Raw genomic sequence first — 27,366 nt, 5'->3', positions numbered from 1 at the left:
TTAATCTAAGAGCATAGTATTTATTTGTCAGAAGAAAAATAAGACCTGCATACAAATCCAAAGGAAAAAAAAAGGAAAAAATCCAGCATGCCTGCACGAACATGCACATACTAATATATTATATACATATTTGTATGTGTGTATCTGCATGTTTGTGCAGACACAAAAATAAATGTTCAGAAAGAAAAGCACAGTGAGGAAAAAACTGTCAAGCTTCAGGAATCGGTAAGGGCTATAGACTCTTATAGTCGCCTTTGTTGTAAGAAAGAGGGTAGCATAAAACAGCACTGCAATACAGGGACACTCTAAGGACTGATTCTCGATCAGCTTCCCTTTTCTCTCCCTTTCTGTCTTTGTTTCTTTTCAGGTACTCAGTCAACTGGCCCAAAGACAACTGCATACATGTTACATAATGAGGAGCCTATGCTAGGAAAAAATAGACAAAAGTCAAAATTAAAACACTACCAGAAAAAAATAATTAACTATATGCAGGAAAAATATTTTAATTCTTCAAATAGCTTTAAGAATTTGGATACATAGTTTAAGATTTATTAAGTTCCATTTCAGATCTATTTTTAAAATACACAGAAAAAGCCCATATAGGAGTTAACAGGAGTTATATTTAACTGTTAAGAAAAGCAGTAAAAAAAGCAAAAGCATGTTTATGGCAATGATGTTTAGGAAAGATTATATCTGATTTTGTCCCTAGCTAAAGAGAGGAAAAGAATAGTGATGTGACTCCCTGTATATTTCACCCACAGTAAGATCTTAAGAGAGCCTTAATTTTTCCCCCGTTAAGCTTTTTTTTTCTTTTTTTTATTAGGTAAATGTGATGAATATGTGAACATGTAATGGGTTGAGAGAACTTTGCTGAAGGCTTACAAAGTTCACTGCCAATGGTGGAACTTCAAAGCTTCATCAACTGTGCAAAGTACCTCAAAAAACCCTTGTGACCTTCCTCAAGTGCTTTATGATCAGCAGGTTAAGTTCCATAATAAAGATGCTTCAAGTGCAGAAAATACAGAACAAAATGACAAAAAACAACAACAAAAATACCCCCCCCCACAGACCTTTGCCTTTGCTGACAGTTAATGGAAATGGCATCTTATTCTGGAAACTATAGGGGCTGGAGCTGAACAGTCTAGTTCAGATTTACAGGGAATGAAAAAAAAAAAAAAAAAACAGAGGTAAAAAACAAAAACAAACAAAACCAAACAAAAAAACAAGCCTGAATAGGCTTAAGATTATATTAAAACTGCATACTTCATTTAAATTGTGTCCTTTTTTATGTACAATTAGAATTGGTCCAAAATAGGTTTATGTGATGGAAGGTAATAATTTTAAATAGTGATCTGCTGCTAAATTCCACAAAAGCCTGTTTTTCCCACTTTTCTATATTATTCTGTTTTTCAGAAGTACAATCAAGCTGTAGTTTTCCAGCATGAAATCTGATTTACCACAGAATTCTTACATGAGATCTTAAGTACTGCCTGGACCTCATGCTAAGGCCGAGGTTTTGGAAAGACCTGGAGTGAGACCTCTACAAGGAGGTTAATTGCCTGCTTATAGATGATCAATTGGCTATTTCAGGCTCCTGCACAGTTCTCTCTTTTTAATCTGGCACTCCCCAAGCAAGTAAAAACGTCCACGTTCTTCTAGACAACTAACACTGCAGTTTTGATCTTCTTGCCCTAACTGTTTTGTGCAGCTCCAGAAGACAGAAAGCAACCTAAGAGCTGATAAATACAGGTATCTTATGTCTGGAGGATGGAAACAGAAGAGCTGTAACTGTGGGACATCTGCCCAGCCCCAAAAGTATAGGGTGCAGGGGCAAAGGGAAGGAAGCGATCAGAAGAAAAAAGACATTGTTGGAGTGTCATCACCTTCTGGCCCTCTCCAGTTTTCTGAGTAGGGACTTACACCAAGGTTCAATCCAATGCAACTTTGAGGTGGTCCCTTATGATGTGTGGAGTTAGGCTGAGACTCAGCTGCCTGCAATTTTCGGAAAGTGAGCAGTAAAGTCGGCACCTCTGTACCTCCCATTGCTGGAGTCTGAATACACAACCCTTCAGGAATGAGGCTTACCTCTCTCTTCTCTTGCCACCAAAAACACCCACCCAAAACCAAGGATAGACATGGTATGAGCTCACTGAAAGATGTGCTGAGCAGTCTGGGAGAGAGGAATAAAAGAAGAAAGCAGAACTAACAAAAATGGCAATTAGTTCAGTACTCCAGAGGTTAGAGAACAATTACTGTTCCATAGGACAATTCCCAGTTTTCCACACAAACACTTTGCAATCCTACCTTTATATCTCCATGAAATGATCTCTCTAGACAAAAGGAACTGGAACAGACAATATACACAGCTTGCAACTGACACTCTAGCTAGGTCATTACTTAGACATGTAGGAGAACTCTTTCCCCCTCCCTACTCTATCCTGCTCTCTCCTTAAACTAGCTCTAGAAAAGACATGGTCATAGTTTTTCATTAAGAACTTCTTGATAACATTCCCTAGCCCACCTCTTTTGACTTGTTTGCAGTTTTTGTTTAAAACACTTCCTGTTCTTCATCAAAATAGGAAATTATGTTATTCTGAAGCTACAGAGATATCATGTAAATGTTTGAGAATTTGGAGTTTTTAAAAAATGTTTTTCACAATGAATAATATAGAATGATGCCAGAAGCTTTTTTTCTAATCTACCTTTAATTTTTTTTTTCCATTTCTAAATTATGTTTTTACTACTCTACAAAAGACATAAGAAAATATACAAGAAGAAAAATGAAAAAGAAACAGAAGATATAGAACAAAAAGTATCCTGTTGGATTTTAATCTAAGTCTACAAGAGAAAGAAGGAAAGAAGGAAAGAATGGGGAAAAAGAAAAAAAAAAAAAAAAAAGGAACAGAAAAAAATAATGGAAAAAATAGCAAAAAGGAGTGAAATGAGAAAAGCAACCACTGTTTCAGATATACCAGAAATTTGAAGTAAAGGAAATCTCAAAAAAAGTTTTATGGTGTGACTCTTAATGTGATACTAAGCGTCATGGAAAAACAAACCTGTATCACAGGGAAAGTTGTAGCATACATAGGTTTGATTTTATTTCCTAAATAGTTCTGGCCTAGCAGCAACAGTTTGCTTGCTTTACTGAATTCTAATTCATCTAAGGAGGCTGTTGGCTTCAGTGATCAACTTGCATGAGCAAATGCTTTTCTGATGTGAATATAAGTTGTATGATGTGATTCTTATTTGTTTGCATAATTAGATCAATGATTCTATGATGTGGCTCAATATCCAGTCTCAGAGGTGTTGCTACCTAAACTGACAGTGGCTGAAATCATCTGGTTGCAGGATACCATCCTCTGCAGATTTTGAACGAATGTCAACAGCTACAAGTATGTAGGTTCACTTTTTGCTGCTGAGAACTAGCCCAAGCTTGCAAGCAGATGCATGCAACATCCCATATGCAAACAAGGAATCAGTGAAGGGTAGGTGCTTAGGAAGCCACGGAAAAATCTGGCATGTTTCACTGCTAGACATTCCTACGTTGTGCAAATCAAATAGCACAGAAATGAACAACATACTTCACAAATTATGGCAGAGATTAAATAGACACTCCACTACTTAGGCAATTTTTTTTTCTAACCAGAGTATCCTCCCTTTTACGTTTTACATAGGGAATATATATCAATTCTTGGAGGCTCTTTTCTATAGAAATCTGCACAAATATATATAGGGTGAGTGTCAGGAGGATGGAGCCAGGCTCTTCTTGGTGACAACCAATGGTAGGACAAGGGGTAATGGGTTCAAACCAGAACACAAGAGGTTCCACTTAAATTTGAGAAGAAACTTCATCACAGTGAGGGTGCCAGAGCACTGGAACAGGCTGCCCAGGGATGTTGTGGAGTCTCCTTCTCTGGAGACATTCAAAACCTGCCTGGACACCTTCCTGTGTAACCTCATCTGGGTGTTCCTGCTCTGGCAGGGGGATTGGACTGGATGATCTTTTGAGGTCCCTTCCAATCCCTGACATTCTGTGACTCTGTGATTCTGTGATTCTTCTTTTCTGCATACAGTACTTCTCATTCCCTTCCATACTCAGGCTAGAGTACTATCTATATTATATACTATACTAGAGTATAATCACCAGTAGTGATTGTAACTTTCTTTTCTGTTAGCTGGCCATCTCTTATTATAAAGCAATCCTGAATTAACAGAGTCCTCTATCTGCCATTACATCAGAAATAGCACTCATTAAGAAGAAAAATATCTAACCAAGGACTCTGTGCAGAAGATTTCCTCCCAGATATTTGCAGTTTTACATCCACTGTATCATTTCAATTAATTTACCTAATTTAATTAATTCTAAACCAACTATTTTCTCCAGATCTTTTACTGGCTGGCATCCTCAAATTAATGTGAAACACTGGCTAGTATATTATTTTTACAACTTCTACCAAAGCAGTTTAGGACAAGATAAATAAAACAAATTTATTCTTTTTGGAAAAAATATAAAACTCGAAAAAATTTACTTCCACCTCTGCAGTATGAAATTTGTCACTAATCATTTTAAACTATGCCCTTTTATGCTTCTTCCATCTCCTTTAGCTTTCTATGCAGTTCTTTGATGTAACAAAGACAGTTTCAGACAACATTTCAGTTCAGCTGGAAAAAAAAGCTTTAAGTCTTGAGGCAAAAAGTAGTGTATTTAAAATTTATATACTCCATAATGCCTTTGTTCTGAACTTGAACATCCTGAAAAACTTCCCCGCTTTCTTTTGCCTTCCGACTCTGAAGATCATTTGTTCTCATGGTTTGAGCTTCTTATTATGCAACAGTGACTTTAGCTGGTGGTTCCAGCATTTAAGTACATGCACAGTCATGGCTGACCCTTTCTGATCAATTGCCAATCCATACAGGTTTGACTGATAAAAGAGCCAATTAGATTTAAGCAAATTAAGGGACATCACCAATGTCAACCACTTATTAAACTGAATGCTGAATTCCATGCATACAAAACACTAATGCACCAAGTCCCATTAAGAGTTGAAATCCTAACCCCATTAGTAACTCCAGACCACTGCAGGGTAAGGGTCAAAAGAAAGTTTCATATTTATGGATTAACATTTGGATTCAGTTTTTATTTTTTTAATCTTTCCAAGAACTCTTGAACCTGCACTGCAATTTTAGTCAAGAGCTTAGATAAAATATATTCCTTATTTCTAAGATTTTTTTTTTGAGCATTGGCTTTAAGCTTGGCAAATCAGATTGATGAGAAATTAAGATATAATCAATCAGATAACACTGAATATTTGTTGTACTTGACATTATGTGTTATATACACTTTAAATACACTTTAAAAAATGAAACAAAAGAAATGCATGTTGAAGAAAATGTGTATAATAATTGAAAAACAGTGATCTGCACCAACATTGAAATGGAATATCTCTTTGTCCTCTGTCACCCTCCCTCTTATACAATCTTCCACCAAGCTCCATGAAGCATTCCCCACAATGCAAATTTTTGAAACAGCTTTTTTTTGTTATCCTTGAAAAGAGAATGCTACATTTTAACACTCATTAAGAGACTGTGATTTTGTATATAATGAGACCTCTTTCACTCTTTGATCAAACAAAACTTCTGTCAAAGTGAAATCATGGCCACTGAAGTAAATAGTAAAATCCTTTCTGAATTTAGTATCATCTAGATTTCATTTAATGATTTAGAAAGTGCTTGTAAGTGAAGGCACTGAATACAGCCCAGTGTAAACTTACCATCATGCTCATAACATGCAGCAAAACTGTATGGCATTCAGAGTGTCATTGTAATAAACATCACAGTAAAGTAAACATATCTTGTCCTAGATATACACAAGTGTGTATCTGTATGTGTGCACACATTCAGTGGGATATAGTGTATGTGAGAGTACTTCTCTCATATGCACTGCTTCATTTATTATTCATTTCACTACAGATCACAGTCCGCTGGACAATAGTATGGAAGATTTCTTTAATAACTCTCACTGCTAATTTAATTCTACTTAAACACACATATCCTAGTGAATGCCACATGCTTTTCAGCATGATTTTATGTGTAAATCAGGATAATATGTTTTCAGATCATTAACTAAAAGGAAGCATGAACTAAAACCTATTTAATCAATGAGGTATTGCTTTTAAACTACCACAAGGTCATAAAAAAGATAATTTCAAAGCTATAAGTTTTCTAATTGTAATCAACAACAATCTAATGATGAAAGAAAGTGTATCTTAATGGCTGTCATAAACTTGTGCACATACTTGCCTATCTTAAAAGATCCTTTCCCTTCTCATTTGGTAAATTTTTTACTACCAAATTTTGTCATTTCTACATGAAAAATTGAAGTGTGACAATGGGATTAGAAATGTCAGTATCTTACCGCTGAGTCTAAAATGAGTAGTAAAACTCTGATGTGGTTTTATTATTACACAACAATGTATATTTGTTAATATTAGGTAAATTGTGACAATCAGATTGGAAAAGTATAAAATGTGCTGGGAATTTACCTTTTCCTTCTGGTCCAGTAATGTGTCATACAAACTCTGCATTTAATTTATTCACTTTTCAGAAGTCTCTCTGTTATTTTCTCCCCCTAAACAATTCATCTGTTTGGAAGCAAACTGTTCTAAGTGTAATTTTATTTTTTTCGCTGTAAGGTTTTGTTGGGCGCTCACTATAGAATTCAAAATTGCCTTAAATTCCACTGGCATTTATTCACCAAAAGCTAATTCACTAGGATGTCCATGAAAAGAGCATGCAAAATGAACACATATACACCAGCTGCAAAATTTCTCAAAAAAAAAAAAAAAAAAAAAAAGCAACAGGCACAGTTTTTTAGGGGGTATTTGGTCAATTCTCTAATTTCAAATTTTTATGAAGATCCAAAGTGGCTCAGAGCCTCATTCTGTCAATCAGCACATTGCAATTGGCTTTCTTACAGCTACATCAGTTTGTGTATTCTGGCTCAAAGTATAACTATTTTTACTATTATATATATTACTATTATTAAACAAATTTGCTAAGTCTACCCAGTAAGCGCTCTTAGTCAGCATTTATATCTTTTATTCTAAAACACACTACAAAATGCAGGTGACTCTCCATATTCTTAGATTATATTAGCCAAGCATGATAGAATACACCATCATTCACAGAAAAAAAAAAAAAAAATATGAAGTATATAATGCATGTCTCACCTACATAATATGCTATCTATAGAACTACTTATTTTTATTCTCTAGTTCTTAAATTGAACAATGTGACAAATCAGAAGCTGAAAAGAATAATTTTGTTAGTAAGAACTACTAATGCAAACATATTCTTCTGAACTTCCAGTTCTCAGTTGCAATAATAAATATCATTTTGTTCAACAAAGTATTTCTGTAATTGTTACATGCACAGAAAAAGCACTTTTTCATACTTACCTCCTGGAGGCATGACTATTGTTACAGCGTCACTTATCAAGCTGCCCTGGCTGTTGGAAGCATTCACTTGTACTGTGTAATTAGAAAATGGAATCAGTCCTTTAATGGGTACCCATACATTGGATTCGTTGCTGCTGCATAACATCAGAGTACTATTTACAATGGAATAATCAGCATTAGCTGTTATGAAAAGAGAAAAGAGGGGAGAAGAACAAATGTTAGACTTTGCATCTGCTACAATTCACCGTCTTTATGAACCAAATCTTATTTCTACTCATACAAAAAGTTGCCATTGATCCAAATAACACCAAAAAATGGTCTGTTTGGGAGAAAAAATATTAATCACCATTTTCTACTTCTTTTGCCAACAGTTGTACTTGAAATACTTGGAAAATAAATGAACCAACCATGCAGTTGCAAAGCTGACTGCTAGGTACTGCAAATAAAAACCAGCTTTCAGAAATTATTCATGTTCTAGAACAATTGTGTGATAACTGCAAATTCAAAACATTAAGGTTAATTCTTATGCTTATGAAAGATTCATAAAACTTTTTGCATTCACTAGGAAAAGACTTACCTTAGGAGTTTACAAGCTAACTCCATTGCACGTGTAAGAATTGGTTATCTGTAGTAAGAAACACATGCTTTCCAGCATGGCCTGCAGTCCTCTCAAAGATAAAACAAGGATTTGAAGTATCAAATTTATCAGCTGAAATCATCAGAGGACACCACAGTAACCTACATGTCCTTTACAACCCTTTTAAGATCTTAAACTTAAGACAATATTCTGCCATACAAAAATAACAAAATAAACCTTTCCAAAATAGCTGATGAGTAAGACTGGAAAATTTAAAAAAATGTCAAGTAACAACTTCTTTTTTGACTCAATGAAGATTTTATTCATGTATCTGGGAACAAAGCTGAGCTAATTTAAAATTATCCAATATTTTGAACGTATAAAGTGCTATATAAATGATTAATATTATTACTACTATCCATCATTCCACAGAGAGGTCCCACGTTGAAGTAAATGGAAATTCTGCTTTACAAACAACAGCAGAATCACACAAGCCTAAGACCACAGGTATGAGAATGAGATTAAACAGAATATAACTATTAAAAATATCTTAAATTAATTAAGGTATTGTCACAGGCAGAAGTCTATATATTGACATGTGAGTCCTCTACAAAATCTAGTGCTATGTTATTTAAAAAAAAAAACTTAGAAACTATCTTTTAGATATTTTTTTTATGTGAAACTCATTGCATTTACGCATTTTTATGCAAATTTCAAATGAACCGCTAAAACTACAATGTTATTAAACCTGAAACAGTGCCCTGGCTTCAGCTGGGACGGACATAATTTTCTTCCTAGTAGCTGCTATAGTGCTCTATATTGGATTTAGTATTTTACTAATGTTGATAATACACTGATGTTTCAGTTGTTGCTAAGTAGTGCTTATACTAAATCAAAGACTTTTCAGCTTGGAAGTGCACAAGGAGCTGGGAGAGGACATAGCTAGGAGAGCTGACCCAAATTGACCAAAGGGATAGTCCATACGGTGTCATGCTCAGTACATAAGCTAGGGGAGCTGGCTTGGAGGCTCGCATTGCTGGTGGGGGACAAGTTGGGCATAAGTCAATGGATGGTGAGCAGCTGGGCTGCGCATCACTCATTTTGTATATTATTATTATTACTCTTCCTTTGCTATCCTGTTAAACTGTCTTCATTTCAGCCCACATACGTTACTTTTTTTTTTTTGAGCCAGCTTCTGCTTAGTGCTTCGTTGCCAGCTGGGGTTAAACTACAACAAACAGTTTTCCAAATATTCCATATTTCTATGATGTGCACTAATGTGCATATGCAGTACAATTCAGTCATGTTCACATTACATTTTACCATGGATAAGTGGTCTGGACCTTCCTCTAATTTTGGGATTCCTATAAACAATATGTGACTCCCTGTGCAAGTCCGAGCCATTCTATTGCAGACGTGCACAAAGGGTGTTTTCTGTTATTCTGCTGGCAACATATGGCAAACTTTGAGTTTTTGGGGAGGGATAGAGTTTTATGAAACTCTTTTTATAAATCTGTCTTGTAGTCTAGTTCCTCACTGCTCAAATATTACCAGACTGTCTGAAGAGACTACACTAGTGTGAATGTAGAATAATTTCATGAAACCTGGTGGATTTATTTTGGATTTCAATGAACTTTATATTAGCCTGAGAGACCCCATTATATGAACAGCAATGGAGGCAAAGCTTCTTATCATGAAAGAAGAACCACCACGTTTTACACATTCCACATACAGACACACCAATTCTGCAGAAGCAAAGTTATTTTGTCTGAGATTACTCTTACGTACCCAGGCTACTCAGCCAGCACTAAAAAAATGCATTACTTGATCTCAGCTCTTATGTTGTATATCAAACCCCCCCTCTGCATCTTTGTAAAACTGTCTCTCTGTGTGGTTTGGGAGTAGATACAATCCAACAAAGCACATTTCTCCCCTAATGTATCACAGCTTTTCTACCTGCCACCAGGCAGTCCGCGACTTTTTATTTGCGATGCCCATCCAACAACATGTGACTGTTACATGCACCTACTGTTTTATTCTCAATAAAGCCATTAGAAATGGTCAACTGACACACATAGTCTTAAGGTCCTTCTGACGTAAAACACATAAGGACTCCACTGGCTGTGAAAAGAGGTGAATTTTTTAAATATTTCACCTACAATGTGAAGGAAAGGTTAAAAATCCAGTGTTGACAGATCAAGGTGCTCAGGATAGAATCATACCTCAAGCATAAAAGCAGGCTGCCTAACAGCAATTTATGTGCCAAATTCATGAGAAAACTAAACTTTTTCTACCTACAGTACAGTCTCAATATCATGTTAATATCCTTATTCTCATCCACCTGAGCCCAGAAGAAAAGCATGTGCTTCCTCTGCTGATATTTTTATCCCACTATTAATCTTTCTTCCAGTGGCTAACTATGCTATATTTCTGAAAATACAGTTTTGAGTAACAGAAAAGGAATTAAAAGGATACCACTCTATTCCAAATTGCCTGGATAACAACATTAATATACAGTAATTATACAATTAGTTGTAACATTAAATTCTAGTTATAGCAGAGTGATTACTCGGCAATTATAAGAAGTATATAATTACTCAATAATTAGGAGAAGTATGTAATTACATAACCATTTTATTCAGCTCAAAAATGAACTTGCAAATTTACAATGAGATAGACAACATAGCAGTTCAAAATTTTGAATTGCTTCTAACAAAAAGCTGAGGAGTACTCACAAATCTCCAAACCTGAATATTACACAGACAAAAGGCATTTTATCCCAGTTCCCAGCCAAGCAAATTTCTGCTGCTGGCAAGTAAAATATTAGAAGAACATTTTTTAAATGCAGGTCTTACTGAGGCTGACTTACAATATGCAGCTTTGCCACTTCTCACTGCTTAAACTTTGCTTTCAGTGGGCTGGAAAATGCAGACACATAGGTTCAGCCTGACAGAAAGTGATACAGCGATAACCCCGTCATATCACTCTGTGCCATTCCTGCCCAGACTGCTTTGGTGTGGACCCTATTTGTGAGTATAAGTGGATGAGGCTTCTTTTTTTCCATTTTTCTTGTGCATTTTGCTCTCCATCCTGCTCACAGGTCCTACTGTAGCCTACCAGCAAGTCTGCCACAGAACTAAACAGCAGCTGCCTCAAATGCTGGTAAAAGTTCTAAGAGACATTATTTTACTTCGGATAAGTGGTTTCTACCTGAATACCTCCTCATTCTTGCACATTTCTGCCTTGTAAGTCCTTCCATGAACAGTCACCAGCACTCCAACAAGCAAGATCCCCTCAAGACACAGCTAACATGAACAACCTATCTAGGGAGGCAGAAAACAAACTCCTAGAACTGGCTCACCATGTCCTTCAACAATCAGACACACAAGCACCTGTACCAAAAGATGGATTCAGATGGAAGGGGGCTCAGAGTCACCATCTCCTACAACCTCTCAAAAAAGACTAAACCCTTTTCAGATACAGAAGGCTTCCCCATGCTCCTTAATCTTTTCATATTTTTTTGCATCGTGATGGTTTTGTTCTTTTTCTAGCCTTCCTCCTCTAGGTCTCTCCATATTCCCACAAATATTTCTGAGGGGCTTCTTTGGATAAATCTGGTATTTGAGAAAAATCCGTCATTCCCAGTTTAGCCCTGATTTATACCAGATCAAAGTGTCTCAGTTTTTCAGGAAGACATTATCCAAATGACAAAATTAGGGCTCAAGAATATCCATATACATACTTAAAAACTATATACACTTGATACAAAACCAAGTAACAAAACATGCTTACATTAAAAAAGATACACAAATACATGTTCTATTCAAAATAATTGTTTAGAAGTGTTAAGTTTCACACAGTACTCTAGCTGGTAAGTATCTGTGTTTGCAAGTGCATTGTGTTTTGGGGTGGACACTTTGAAGGGAGCTCCCAAGCACACATGCATTCCTGTTACTGAGTACCCCTGTAAATAGGTGAATCCTGTGGGTCAGTGGTGCGTAAATTACTGCTGTCCTGGGTCCGTCATCCTATGGGGTTCACTAGATTGAAATAACATAAATGGGTATCCTTTTCCATTCTTGTTATAATCATTGTCACAAGAATTTTAATGCCTCATATATTCCATAATTTTTTTCTCTGTGCTGTACTGCTCTGACCTTTTCAATATTCTGTAATTTGACTGGCTGGCCATTTCAAGTTCTGTCCTTTTTACAGCCTTATTAACTTGTGGGGAAGAGGTGAAATGGACAGCCAATCAGAATACATAATATTGCAAAGGTCACAGTAGTATGGTATAGTATCAGCAGACACAGAATACTGTATATTAGTCATTAGTGTTCTGATATCTTATTCATGTGACAAAGGTTGTAAGTAGCACAGGAGATGGTACAGCATGAAACCATCCTTGTGACAAAGACCACAATGGAAAAAAGAAATAACATCAACTAAATGCATTCATCTCACATTTAAAAACTGTTTTTTTGTGGGGATTTTTGTGCATGTGGTTTTTTGGTGGGTGTTTTGCTGTTCCCTACCCCCTGCCCCCCAAATTTGCTGTATTTAAAGGTACTCTTTCCATCTGGATCAAAATGAATGTTCATAAGGAAATGGGTAATAAATTGAGAGGTTTTCACATATTAAAAAGAAAATACTCACATTTCAAATGTGTGGGCAAATACCGAATACTTCTACTACTACCACTGCATTTGTGATTATTGAAGTAATAAGTTTAAACATAACCAGTCTAATGTGTCAGTATTGCAAACACACTGACACAACTATGCTGCTGACTTCAGGAAGCAAGGAGGCCATGCTGGTGAAAAATACTACTGGGTGCTCACATTGTTTTCTTGCCCTGATCATCAAGAGCTAGCCATCATTATACAGAAGATATTAGTCAAAATTCAGCTTCCTTATACTTCTGTGTTTGTATTCTTATGGGATTTCAACAACTGAGCTGCCTTTGTAAAACAGACTTTTACCTCTTCCTATTCGCAGTGTCCTAGAAAGTGACTGACTGTTCATCTTACTCCTAGACTTGTCCAAACTTAAATGATATTACGGGACCATAGTCTGTGAAATGCAGAGAGATTTCCACCTAAAAGGTACTTAAGCCTGAAACACGTAAGTCTTACAATCACAAATGTTTAATGGGCTATTATGTTCTTTTGGTATCACTATTCCAAGATATCGTGAGGCTTCAATCACAAAAGTACACTATATATTGTGTATTTTTCAAGTGAGTTTAAGGCTTTGTGTCATACTCTGAAATATTATTATCAATCTATACTGTTTTCTTTATATACATACAGGTCCTGATAATCTCTTTTACATTAGAGAGGATGTTGCGACACAATGTTCAAAAACATAGAAACAGAATTATTACCACTGTAGAAGACTACTCAAAGAGTAAAGGTAGCAAAGATACAGGTCAAGGAACAGTTCATATGAGGACCTAGAGAATCATACAAAGATTATTTAGTTAACAAGCACAAACACAGTTATTTTTATGCCTCTTTTATATATGTGTGAGCATCTTATCTTGGGTCACAGAAAAAGTTAGATAACAAAATAAAAATGAAACAAAAACTCACTTTTTCACCTCTTTTCCCCATCCTTCCTCATACCTCATCCTCAGTGTCCAACAGTTTCTGTCCCTGTGCTGATTTCTGGCTATTTGGCACCACATCTTTCTGGGGGAAATTCTGTGAATATGCACACTTCCTCATCTGTAAACTCATTCCTTTATCCATTAGTTTTGCCTGCTCTTCAGCCTCATTAACTTCCACACAAGCTACTAGTTTCCTCTCAGCTAAGGTTTTTCTTCTCTTCTTTTCCCACTGCTTCTAGAGCAGTATTCAGAATTTAAAAACAAAAAACAAACAAACAAAAAAAAGTTACTTTCCATTAGTTCAATTATCCCGATAACACAGAGCTAAAAGTCTTTCCTTATCATTACTGGTGACTCTCTTTTCCTAAGACTTGTAATAATAAACTGTTCTCCAATTATCATCCCAATTGTTATACTGATCTTATGAAGTGCTTTCAGTGCTTTGACACCATATCCGTCAAACAAAGCACTGAGGTTTTTGTGTGTGTTTTGTGGTGGGGTTTTCTTGGGTTTGGGGCTTTGGTTTTGGGTTATTTTTTCAGATGAGTACACTGCTGATTCTGTGCCTCAATCTCCTGAACCACTATTTGTTCCTATGAACATATCATGGTCTCAGTCCATAGAACTGAGTCCAGAACTTAAAATTTCTCTTATCACAGGAAGTCTTCATACTCATGGGCCAGAGGGAGTTGCTGGATGAAACAAGATGGATAACTTAAAGGCACTGTGGTGAACTGGAAAAACTATGAATCCAATATATTCCTTTTCGTGTAAATAATGAACAGTTCACATTATTTGCATTTAAAAACCTTAGCTTTTTCATTTTTCCCTGGTAATTAAAGAAGCCTTTACTTTTAAGACTGAAAAGCAGAAAATATTTAAAGAACAAGATGAAAGTCCTATGGCCATATACAGAAAAAATCTGAAAGCTCAGAAACCCAGATGTAGTTTCTGACTGTACTACTTAAATTGTTTCTTTGACAGCTCAGTTTTCCTCACTTTAAAACAGGCAAAGGCACCTTCTGTGACTTTTCACGGACTTAAATTTGATACAGCTGTCTTAGACTGCCTTGAGATGTACAGAATGCATATGCTGGACATTCTGTCCATCACTCTGAGCTGGTCCCCAGTACAGGCTGGGGGCTAATGCTGGAAAGTTGCTTTTCTGCTTTGAAAAAGACATGGAGGTCCTGGTGGACAAGAAGTTGAACATGAGCCAGCAATGAGTCCTTGAGACAAAGAAAGCCAACAGCTTCATGGGCTGCACTAGGAGGAGCATTGCCAGCAGGTCAAGGAAAGGGATCCCTCCTCTCTATTCAGCCCTGGTGAGACACATCTGGAGTGCTCATCCTATTCCAGGCTTCCCAGTACAAGACAGATATGAAGTTACTGGAGTGGAGTCCAAGCAAAGATGATTAAGGGCTTGACACACCTGTCACACAGAGAGAGTTTGAGAGAACTGAGGTTGTTTAGCCTCAAGCAGAGAAGGCCTGGAGGCAGGAGGATCTTATCGATGTCTATAAATATCTGACATGAGTGCGTAAAAAGCCGAACACTTCTCATCAGTATAGAGCAACAGAACAAGAGGCAATGAGTACATACAGAAAATACAAGAAATTATTTTTAAGCCTAAGGAAAAAACTTATTTACTTTGAGGTTGGCTCAACACTGGAACAATTTTCCCAGAGAGGTTGTGGAGTCTTTGTCCTTAGTGATATTCAAAACCTAACTGGGCACTGTCCCGGGCGATGTGGTCCAACTGACCCTGCTTGGAGAAGGGGGGTTGGACTAGATGATCTGTAGAGGTGCTCTCTGACCTCAGCTGTTCTATGATTCTACAAAAATTTGCAGAATACTTCAAGAACCCTGAGGCAAAGCAGGGGTAATCATTATGATGAAAGTACATTCCTGTCAGGAAAAATAAGTGATCATTAGTATTACAAACACAAAGGCATGTGCTCATTTGTATGTTCGTTAATTACATGGACTGACATACAAAGAAAGCCCACAGCTTGATAGGGGAGCTCATACAAGAAAGTTAGCACAGACTCCATGGATAGTCAATGACTGCAGTCGAGACTAGGCTCTGTCATGATGGCAGGCGGAGAGGAATGTTTGGTGTGTGGTCTCATCTACCCTTTTGAGATTCTAGTCCAGTGCCATGACACTTTCAACTTAAAAACTCTGTAAATGTAGATGAAACTGTCAAGAAGAAACTTGGTTCATTTGAATTACTGTTTTAGGTTTTCTCATTACTCCTTCATAAACATAGAAATGTCCAATGAGTCTTGCAATTGAGTCTGTCTCATTTAGACCTTTTGGTTAAAACAGTGTATTCAGTATAGTGTCAAACCTCTACTGTAAGTATACTCATCTGTATTGTAACTCGCTTTGCTGAAACAGCACCAAGGGGCATCAGTCCTGGACCCCCCCGTACACAGTACTAAGTACATTAGGGACACACTGTAAGAACACCATCCATTACTAAAGAAATCATAAAATAGGTTGAGGCCACCCAATTCTGGAAAGCATTCTTTGAGTAGATCCAACTTATGTGGATTTCATACAGGCTTCCAGTATCCAGGTGCTCTTATCCGAACATGAACAGGGGAAAGTGTCGCAGCATAGTTTAGTACCCTGAGTGGCACAATATCACTTTGTCTATAAATGACCAGAAGGTAACAAATAGCAAAAACGTTTGCTGTACTTGTGATTTTAAGCTGATAGACCATGTAATAGCTGATTTGATCTGTTTTGTTTGAGGAGTTTTATAGACAAATGATGAGACTTTATAAAGTTTCTTTCACAAGGGAGTTCACACACTAAATAAATTTCAGAAACAGTTAACTTTAAAATCTTTAAGTTTGTTTTTTCCATAGTTAGAATATTCTTTCCCTAGCTGCAGCACTACATAAATAGAGATTATCATAGTATCTGGTTTCTGAATCTATGCCCATAATTCATGGATGCCAATAAGAGTTTTCCATTCTCCAGGGACACTATCAGAAGGAGACTAGCTAAACACACAGAGCAGAACTGGGAGTCTCAAATCCATAATCAAATATCTAGATTGATTGTGTCACTTGCACTTGTATTGATTTCAATTGGAGCAGCTGACCCAAGGGAATAATAAAAATGTGGAATAAAACTGATTTATGAGAACAAAATAAATTCTTTTGTGAGTGGTAATGAATTGGTACTATTTAACCCTTTCAATCACAAAGGGAGAACATCATTTATTTTTTCAGAATGCTGAGTTAGCTGAAAGAAGTCATATAAAAAATGTCAATACTGTCAAATGCCATTACACTTAGTTGTAATACTTTGGAAGGAATGAAGCTCTAAACTTGATCTGGGTTTCTTATTTGACATAAGACATTCTTTTGTTTTTTTCCAGTCACCTTACATGAGGCATCATAAATGATGCACTTGTACATCAAAAGAATCACAGAATCACTCAGGTGAGTGTTTGTTGCACTTACTTATATGGCCTACTTAGGGCGAAACCAGCCTATTCAGGGCAAAAACATGTAGAACATAAACAGCCATGCCAACGGCACACACTCATCCCTATAAAAGGATGACCTATCATAGTATCTTGATCTTTCTGGTATAACACCAGAAAGTTACATAGTCAAAACCAAATCTGATCCAACCTTCACATAAAAACTTCATCCAATCATGTGAAATCCCAGTTTTCATCATGCTTTCTCTACCTGAGAAAACAGATGAGTTTTACATTGGTTCCTAAAGAGAAGCATATTTCTTTGAAACCAAGACATACAAGTATCCAAACACAATTTCTCCATCTGCAGAAGCTCCAGTCTGATTATTTATATTTTGTTTGGGTCTTGTATTTATACCATTGACACTAATAATTTTGTGTCCAATGTCATAATTTTTTTTTTGCATTAGGATTTACCACAGATAACTAAGCACTGTCAATGTAACCTCTTCAGCCTTTGTGTGGGTTAAGAACTCTGTAAGACATTCATTAACTAAAAGACTGTGTTCATAGGAAAACTGATGGGCAAATTCCATTTTACTCAATACTGTTTACCAGTGCCATCTCTAGAAGATTGCTGTTATTCACTAGACTGTTCCAAGGGAGCAGCAACAGCCTCAGAGACTATCCTGCTATTGGAGGTCACCAGGAATTTCAGCTTCTTAAGAACTCATAATACATTCCTCACAGAAATGGGGTTCAGCCTTATGTATCTGCTTTATAACATGAAAGCCAATAAATTACACAGTACAATATAGAAACGGATCATTGTACATGTGACAAAAGCATAATTATGTGAAGAGAGATGCAGAAGATCAATTAAAACACTATCTGCAGTCTGATACTAGACTCCTCACCAGAGAAACAGCCCACTGTAGAAATTAGAGAGAGAAAAGGAAAAGGAAAAGGAAAAGGAAAAGGAAAAGGAAAAGGAAAAGGAAAAGGAAAAGGAAAAGGAAAAGGAAAAGGAAAAGGAAAAGGAAAAGGAAAAGGAAAAGGAAAGGAAAGGAAAGGAAAGGAAAGGAAAGGAAAGGAAAGGAAAGGAAAGGAAAGGAAAGGAAAGGAAAGGAAAGGAAAGGAAAGGAAAGGAAAGGGAAAAGAAAGAAAAGAAAAGAAAAGAAAAGAAAAGAAAAGAAAAGAAAAGAAAAGAAAAGAAAAGAAAAGAAAAGAAAAGAAAAGAAAAGAAAAGAAAAGAAAAGAAAAGAAAAGAAAAGAAAAGAAAAGAAAAGAAAAGAAAAGAAAAGAAAAGAAAAGAAAAGAAAAGAAAAGAAAAGAAAAGAAAAGAAAAGAAAAGAAAGAAGAAGAAAAGCATATCTGCTGTTGAAGGATATCTTGCTGGTAGATGGTGTATTATGAATCTGTTCAAAATCTACTGAAGTTTGACTAAATATTACCCAATCATCATCCTGAAGTGCATGCAAAACTACAAGTTTTCTAGTCAAGCAAATCAAACTTTAAATGGCACATTACTCAGTGCCAAAATACTCCTAAGTCCTGCCCTAGTGAACAGATTAAACATGATTATTTGAAAATTAGTAACACATCCCCTTCTTTTCCACCTCAAACATCTTCAGGACTAGTGAGGTCTGTAGCTAAAACTAAGAAGATAGACAAAATGAGGTAGTAAGGGGATGAAATAAGAAAAATCTGCTTAATGGCTGATTTGGAAAAGCAGCCAGGGGCTTCCACAAAAGCATCCTACTTTGGGATTTGGGCCGGTATCTCTCTGGTGAGCAGGTGTATATGCCAATACTGTTACTTATGGTGGGGATGATGATTTTAGTTATCCTGTCTCCCTAACACTATATACTTCCCATTGAGAACTGTTCAAATGCCATGCTGGTTGTTCCCATTTATGATGGTATCTGTGCTGTGTGGAGCGTGTTAACATGGTTCAAGTGCTGTAAACTTATTGGTCACTAAACATCTATGTCCATATATTAATGGATAATACTTATCAAGCATTTTAATTATTATTATCAACTTCGTTGCATACTAGGTTTTGGGAGGTAAAGACCTGGTGGGGTGAGGCAATTCTCACAGCATCACAGCTGCTCCTATGAAGATCCTCTGTAACAACACTACTGGGGTTTGCAGGTGCAAGGCCATGAGAAAAATAATCCAAGAACAACAGCATGAGAACTATAACAGAAAATACTTCCAGGGAGGCTCTGGAAAACACTGCCTCAGTGGCTTCAGGGTCCTTAGCATTAGTAATATTAGGGAACTAAGGTACCTTAGGCACTGTGCAACATCACAGCAGTACAGCAAACAGAAACAGATTAAATATTTCTTTATATATTACAAAGGTAACCGATAAATTACCAACGTCATTAATATCACCACAATTTCTCAGATTCATATTCCTTTTGAAAACTTTACCCTTCTTTTAAAGTCAAGTATCTCTATTATCCTTGGGCCAGCTTCTTGAAGAAAGGATTATTTTTCTTATTAGTAATGTAAAATTTAGTGTGCCTATCGTTTTGAAAAACAAAATAACCAAGGATTGCTACTAGGGAATTCAGGTTGCAGAATGTACAGGGTTACTTTGTAATCCTAATTATCGGAGTAAAGTTGGAATGACTTTTCCTGTCCTTAATAGATAATGGTCTGTCCCTGGCACAGGAACACATGATATTCTGAACATCTTTGGTAAGTGATTAAATGCAGGAAGAACACAGTCCTGAAGTATACCTACTGGAAAAAATACATTTCTTTAGTACCATCTTCTTGAATGTCCAGATACATGAGAGGAAACTCTTAAAAACTACTCAACAATAAGAAAAAAAAAAAGCAAGTTTTTTTAAGAAATAGTTTATGATGAAAGGAAATCATATGCTTTCATTACATATATGGGATGACCATACTGCCATTTTTGTAAAAGAATTTTTCTTGTAAATATTAAAGCACATCCAAACTCATATCTATTTTCAGATATTGCATATCCATTTGGAGCAACTGTAGATGCAAAATTATACTTAGATATTTATTTTTGAAGTAATTATTCAAACAACCATGTCTAAAATAATTCCCTATGAAAATTAGTATAATAAGTCTCTCAGAAATGTTTTAGTCATTTCTGAAATGTGTAATTCTCAGAAATTGTTGTGTTCCTTTTAAATTGCCAGATTTAAATGTAAACCACTTACTTCCTTCTGCAACTTTGAAGATAACATCCCACAAAATTTTCATTCTCCATTCTCAAACTTTTGACACAAGACAGGCTAGGAACTTTAATGGGCCTCAGCATTCCTCTCCCCACTTCTGTTGGCACCTGCAGGTGGCACATCTTCCCCGTCTTCCCCCAGTGGACATTGCTTAAATGCACTCTCTTGATTCACTTCATTTGATGAATGAAGTTCTAACATATGTATGCAAAAGTCAACTTGTTTATAGATATAGATTTTTAAATTATTATTATTATTATTTTTACCAGAAAATGCCGTATTCTGCAGTCACAATTCTGCAGTTTGCCAAGAGAATGAGTACTCTGTAAGGAAGCTTTCTGGCACGGTATCTCAAAATAAGCAGAGTTACCAGAGGAATTATTTCCCCTTTACAAAACCACCAGATGTACTACACTGCTGAAAAGTAAGAACCTTGGATGATATGTCAACAAGAGAAGTTACAAAAAGTAAAAAACAAAACACTGAAAGTAACATACATTGATTTCTGCATTCACGAGCAAAAAAGAGTTCTGAGTATAACCCTGCAACTTCGTGTTGTGAAACTCCCTAAGGACACATAGTTAATTAAGGATTCTCTTTATGTCAAACTTGCATTCAAATGCATCACAGCATCCAGGGGACTACAGATTTGGATTCATTTTGTGCTAATGCAGTCATCTGACACAGGTAGGAAGATAAGAATTTCCTCCAACTCTCTCCTCTGGAAAAGAGGTAATAACTGATTCTTTCTGTACTAGAACTTAATTTCAGATATCCAGATGCAATTAAAAATGACCCTGTACTTAATCTAAACCACCTGGAGGGTAAATAGGTCTGAATGAGGAAGCTACTTGAGGGAAATAAGCCTGACTCTGTCACCTTTCTTTCCCCCTCAAGTCCTCCAAGAATTGGAAGTGTATCAGATAATAACAAGAACTTTAACTCCTCTTAAATAGAAAAACTGTTTGTGAACTGGTAAGATCAGTGTTTCATGCGTTGGAATAACCAATTGCAACCATATTCCTCTTTAAGGCTTCTTCCAAGGAGGCACCAGGACTTAAATGACTTGAGGCAAAGCGACTTTTGCAGGAAACCACGTTGCCTGAGTATTGCAGAATTGGGACAGAGCCCTCAATTTCTGAAGTTATGTTTTATTTCCATATGGAGTTTGCTAGGAACAAATATGCTTCTGGAAAGCATGCCTGTACAGATCAGAATGGTGAAACCGACTCAACAAAGCTCTTTCTTTCAAAGAAAAAGGCTGCTACAAAAATAAATGGTTGAATTAGAAAATGAAGCCTATTTGACACAGATATTTCTCCTGCATAGATTGCTAAAGCATGGTCCAGCTATGGAAAAATCCATTATCAGTATCCTCCTCTATTGGCAGAAAATCCAAACTATCTCCTACTGATCTACATTTCACACTTAAAATTCCACAGTGACCTTTTCAATCAGTTTATGATAGGTAACCTTTTCAATCAGTTTATGATAGTATTTCCTTCTCTTTCAATTTGGCTATTGATAAATGTTGACCAGACTTACACTATTTACCAAGACCTTGCCATGCCAGGATCTGAAAATCCAAGAATAAGTATCCCCGTCAACATCAGAACTAAACAGCAACAAAAAAAACAGGACATGCACCACAAAACATCAGTCAGGAATTTAAAGAAGTCAGTACAATTAGGACATTCTCTCTTGTTTTATGCATTACAGTGTAGTTTTTACTAATGTATTTCTGTTTTGTCTGTAAGAGAATAAATATTCTGCACCCCAAAAAAACACCACAGCAACTTTAAATCTTTTGCAAGCTATTTAAGATTATCTGACCCTGTTAGAAAACAGTCTAGAATGAAATACAACTTATTATAACAAGGAAATAGTGAATAAGCTACCAGGCTGTTCGCTTGAATTCCTATGAGGTATGCATATTTGTAAAAAACAGCTGGATGGGAAGTTACATGGTATCTTAAACAAATACAATGAATGGAAAATCCATTTGGTGGAGAAACAGTAGACATTAAATATTAAAGACAGTCAGACACAGACATATATATGTGAAATTTGAAAAATTTGGAACAGGACAAAAAAGGAGCTAAGCCTGGGGGGATCTATAGAATATCCAAGTATGAGATCAGCTGATTTCTCTAACGTGTTGGAATAACAAGTTCATGACAGAGAAAGTGTTAAGTTACATGTTATTTAAACACTTCCCATGTCATCAACCTGCTATCTCAACATACCATATGCTAGGGTAGGGCCGTGATAAGATAACAACACATCAAGCAGAGCTTCACAATATACATTAAGGATGGTGGTGTAAAAATATAGAAATGCAACATTAGAAAAATAAAAAGCAACGCTCTCACAGTGGTGTCCTTTGGCCTGTCCAGGGCCTACACTTATGCAGAAGGATTTACGGTCTTTAAAAGTGTGTATCCCATGAACCCATCCCTCAGATTAGTAATATCTCTTATTTAAAAAAAACCCAAAAAACAACCAACTACAACTCACCAAACAAACAAGCCATGGGTATACGTTAGGTTCAAACATAGGCCTTCCAGGTGTCATGGAGTTCAGTCACAGTCGAAAAAGATAGTAATATAATGAATCCGGCTCTTTGATCGAACACAATAACCCCTGCATTATCAAATTATATGTACCTCTGTAATATGCTCTGACATTCTTAAATGTTTATTCAGGTCTTTTTAGCTTTAATTCTCTTTAATTCTACTTCATCTAGAAACAGACATATAGCTAAGTAATTAAATACTAATTTTTTCTAGAACCATTGCCAAAATCTGGGCTGTTTTCCCCCACAGTACTCCATATCTGACAGGCTTGTTTTTAAACAGTTCTTGGCATTATGTAATTGAGTAACCCTACTTTCACATAAAACCAGGTCACAGCTGGGATGTCTTGGCCAGACAGACAGTCAAGCAAAATCTCCCCCATCACACCTTCCTTCATAACAGACATTATTTTGACATCTACTAATCTTTGAATGAATTTAAATAAAGATTTTTTTTAATTGAGAGCTGTATACACAGAAATCACAAAACATCAGTGTGGTCACTGCAACAAACTCTTGTTAGGCAACAGTCTTCAAAACTTATTCCCTTATGTGACCTTTCAGATCTGAGATCTAAAATCAGTTTCCCAAGCTTCCCAAACTGACAGCTTAACGTACTGCTGAGCAGCCCACCAATTCGAGTGATGGGTGCAACTATTTTAATGTTTATATGCAGCCCTTGGAGGTGAATTTCACCTCCAATTTTTACATTTTCCTCCCTCCTTCTAACAGACGTTTCAGCAAAGGATGAAATACAGTTGTTCATTATGTCAAGAAAATACCAATTAGCCAACAGACAATTCAATAAGCTTTGTGTAAATATGGTGAACAGATGATGTCTTATTTAAGTTTGATGAATTAATGCTTAATTTCCTTCCTGCATACCCCCAAAACAGCCAGCATAAATGTCAATTGCTAGAGCTCTGACTTCTGGGGGGAAGCACACTTTATTTATTTAGCATTGCAAAGCAAAGTTTCAGCAACGGTGAACAAAAATAATGAAATTTTCTGGGTTCCATTCCCCAATGACTCCTTCACCACCACCCGGCTCTCCTGAGTTGAACTAACATAGCAGGCACTTTAAGTCAACTCTTATAATTGCTTCCAATTTGCCTGTTTTGCTTTTGGCAATTAACAAACTGAAATGTTATCATGAAAGAGGCCATCTCATTTATAAGGCCAGGTTTTCCCTCCACTAAAATATGCAGGCACTCTGTTCTTTATTACCAGCAGGAGATAAATGGCTGGTTTTCGTTGCTGAAGAATATATAATGGTTAAAAAGTCACTTTTTTCCTCCAGCTCTACATAAATCACAGAACTAGTCAATATTTAATAATGCTTGCCTTGGTCTGGAGTCCCTTGATCACCCCTGTCATGTGTAATAGCTCCCTCTCCGATATCTTTGACATAAAAGCCCAGCTTTACTGCAATACTAACATGTAGAGGGTCATTACGGATCGACATTTACCTTAATCTGTGACTGCCAACCATGAACCGATAAATTCCAGCAGATTCCACTGGGAGAAATCAGTAAACTTCTCAGTGGAAAGAACTGAAGGAAAATTCTGCCGAGAACAGAATACATTTTCTACAAGGGCTGCTCTGCAAATGGGTTCTGACTTTTGAAAGTTCTCTAGCTGCACAGCTTTGCAACATTTAATACCGTTTTGATGGTTTGAGAGACGGGATGACAACCGAGGATGACATGACTTAGAAAGCAAGCAAAAATTTGCTCTGCAAAAACAATGCAAGATTAAACACAAGGGGAATATGGCTTTTGCATTATTCACCCTGCTGCCTTGGCGGAAATGGCTGTGCTGTCACGGGTCCAGCCAAAATGTTGCTCCTTTTTTTCAAATTGATCATCACTCCTTCTCCTCATAATCTTACAAGTGCTTCACAGCAGAATACATCAAAGCCTTCATTGCATAAAAAAGGGACACAACAGCCTTTGTGAGGGGTCAGCTGAGACTGCCTACCACACGTTACGCTCCTCAATGAATGTCTCTCTCCAAACAGCACACAAACAAGTTCATTTATATACTACTTTGTAGAGGACAGCAATTACAGCGTGTATGTTCTCTTTAGCAGCAATACTGGAAACAACAAATCGTTCTCATTCTGAGCAGAAAAAAAAAAGGCAAGTTATGAAGCCATCAGTGGTTCAATTCTCTATCTGTTACCACATTTACAGTACTGATTAAATTTGCGTACAGTACATAGAAGGATTAAATGTCATCCAAACATTATTTTCGACCACAATTTTGTATTATGCTCATAAGAAAACATTTTTATAGTTGCCTGATGTCAATCATGCTATTTAAAGTGCACTAAAAATTAATGACAACATTGTTAGGTATAATTCACACACATTATTTGTGTACAATATTTTATTATTTATTATACCTTAGAGCATGCCTAATAGCTCAAATTGACATATTAAATGCTCACACGCATTTTGCAAGCATTCATTTTTACTCTCTGCCCAAGTACTTTATATTTATATAATAATTAGAGGACACAACATTTTACTTTCTACTGAAAAATATACACTGTGTGCAATATATTTGGAAAAACTGTCAATTTATATTCTTTAGTGCCTTATACAGTCTTCTTTGCAATGGTAACATCAATGTTTAACTCTACCTGTTCAGATTTAGCAATATTTTCACCCAAAACCACATTACTACGTTTAGGTTTGAAAGACACATGAAAAAAGAAACCAGCCTATAACATAAACCAGTGGGAATAAAACAGCAGCTCACGATGCAATAAGGTTTAACAGATAACTATTACTCTTCAGGCTTTTTTATTGTATGTTAAGTCTGTTTGTTATATACAAATAAAGAGCCTGTTTTCCTTTCACCTTTTTGGGAATAAGTATCTGATTTAATTGCATACTTTTTTAGGTAGCTGGTTGTTTGTAAGGGTTACTTCTTCACACCAGCTTATATAAATTTCAAATATACTCATAAACAACCATATTATGAAGAGCTCTCATGAATGGCTCCCACTTATACAAGAAAGCCAACTTAAATTTTCTGAGTATAGCCTCCTTATCTGACTGAAGGTTGTGAGATAAGATGCCATGTGTATATCTAGAGACTAAATGACTGCAAAGGGCTTATCTTTATTTGCCAATTTATGTGTTTGTACAAATGCAAAGCACCATAAATCAAAGCAGCAGTACTTAAAGAATAAAATTGATCATGCTAAAATAATCAATGGAGTGGCAAAAAAGGAGAAAAAATTGGTGATAAAGGAATTTTTCAAAACATGAAATGGAATATCAGTGCTATCATTAGACTTATTATGAAGGAAAAAAAAGTACCTTGATCAGCATAGAAGAGACCAGTGACAAAGACTGTGTAGGTCAGTTTTCCATTAGGTTTATTTGGGGCAAGCCATTTTAACTGAGCTTCTTTGGACCCAGGAACAGCAGCAAATATATCAACTGTTCCCTTGGGGGGAGCTTCCATGGTCCGAGCTTCTACCTGTAAGTTCAACCATGAGACAAGTTTGTTGCCATAGTTTACAAACAGAGAAGCAATGAGAAATGCAAAATTTTACGAAAAGTTATGTCTTCAGAAAAAAAAAAAAAAGATAACCAACACTCCAGGTGTCCTAATTTTTAAGCATTTTACTTTCCTTTCATCTACATTTGTTTGAAGCTGTCCAGCAACTAACATACTTTATACAGAGACCCATGTAAGGGGTAGCCAAAAAATACTAGAAAAGAATGATTCATTTCTTGAAAACACCATTACACCTCATGTGGATGAATTATCTCAGCTTAGCATTAAAGGAGAAAGCAGCAATAGAAGGCAACGTGTTTTTGAGCTTCTGCATTTTAAAAGACAACTGTAAGGAACATGCATTTAAACACTACAGTAAATTACCACAGATATTCGATAGAGTACAATATCTGTTACGGAATACTGGTTGCTCCCGGAATTAACATGTTTAAGTTGCAATAAAAACTAGATCATTGAGAGAAAACAAAATATTTTAAAAGAGGTGGAAAAGGTAACAAATATTATTTTCATCTATATATATAAATAAATATTCATTCAATATTATAGAAATCTAGTATTCAAATTTCACACATTGTAGTAAACATTCAGTGCTGTGGAACGAAATAATTTGATGTTATGTTATTTGTGGCAACAAGTTTGTTTCTCATACATTATTTATTTGATGTTTTCTAAGGTATAAGATGATTTCACACCTTTTTAAGTGCTTCTCAGCTGCAAGTTCATGGCAGTGCTAATAAATGTTATTTTTAATCTGCCACACCTACTCTGTCATCAAAATAACCAAACATACTTTCCCTGTCCTTGAAAAACGAATGTTTTACTTTTTAGCATGTAAAATTTGGAAACCTTATTGTTTACAAGTGCCAGGCTGTATCTTTGATGTGCATCAATATCTCTACACGTGCTTCTACATTCATACACTCTACTGTATTTAAAA

The 27,366-nt window shown here is 36.1% G+C and overlaps 1 protein-coding gene across 1 annotated transcript in view; it reads right to left on the bottom strand.

Moving 5' to 3' along the window:
- Positions 1–27,366, bottom strand: part of USH2A (usherin) — a 383,410-nt gene that overhangs the window by 148,983 nt on the left and 207,061 nt on the right. Inside the window, exons 36-37 of the mRNA XM_082050056.1 lie at positions 26,225–26,387; positions 7,458–7,637 (exon numbers count right to left, since the gene is read on the bottom strand). Of these exons, the coding sequence (XP_081906182.1) occupies positions 7,458–7,637; positions 26,225–26,387 (343 nt within the window). The remainder of the gene's footprint in view (positions 1–7,457; positions 7,638–26,224; positions 26,388–27,366) is intronic.

Source organism: Streptopelia decaocto (genome assembly GCF_964273445.1).
Source record: "Streptopelia decaocto genome assembly, chromosome: 3".
Taxonomy (NCBI): domain Eukaryota; kingdom Metazoa; phylum Chordata; class Aves; order Columbiformes; family Columbidae; genus Streptopelia; species Streptopelia decaocto.
This window is presented reverse-complemented; position numbering and strand designations above follow the sequence as displayed.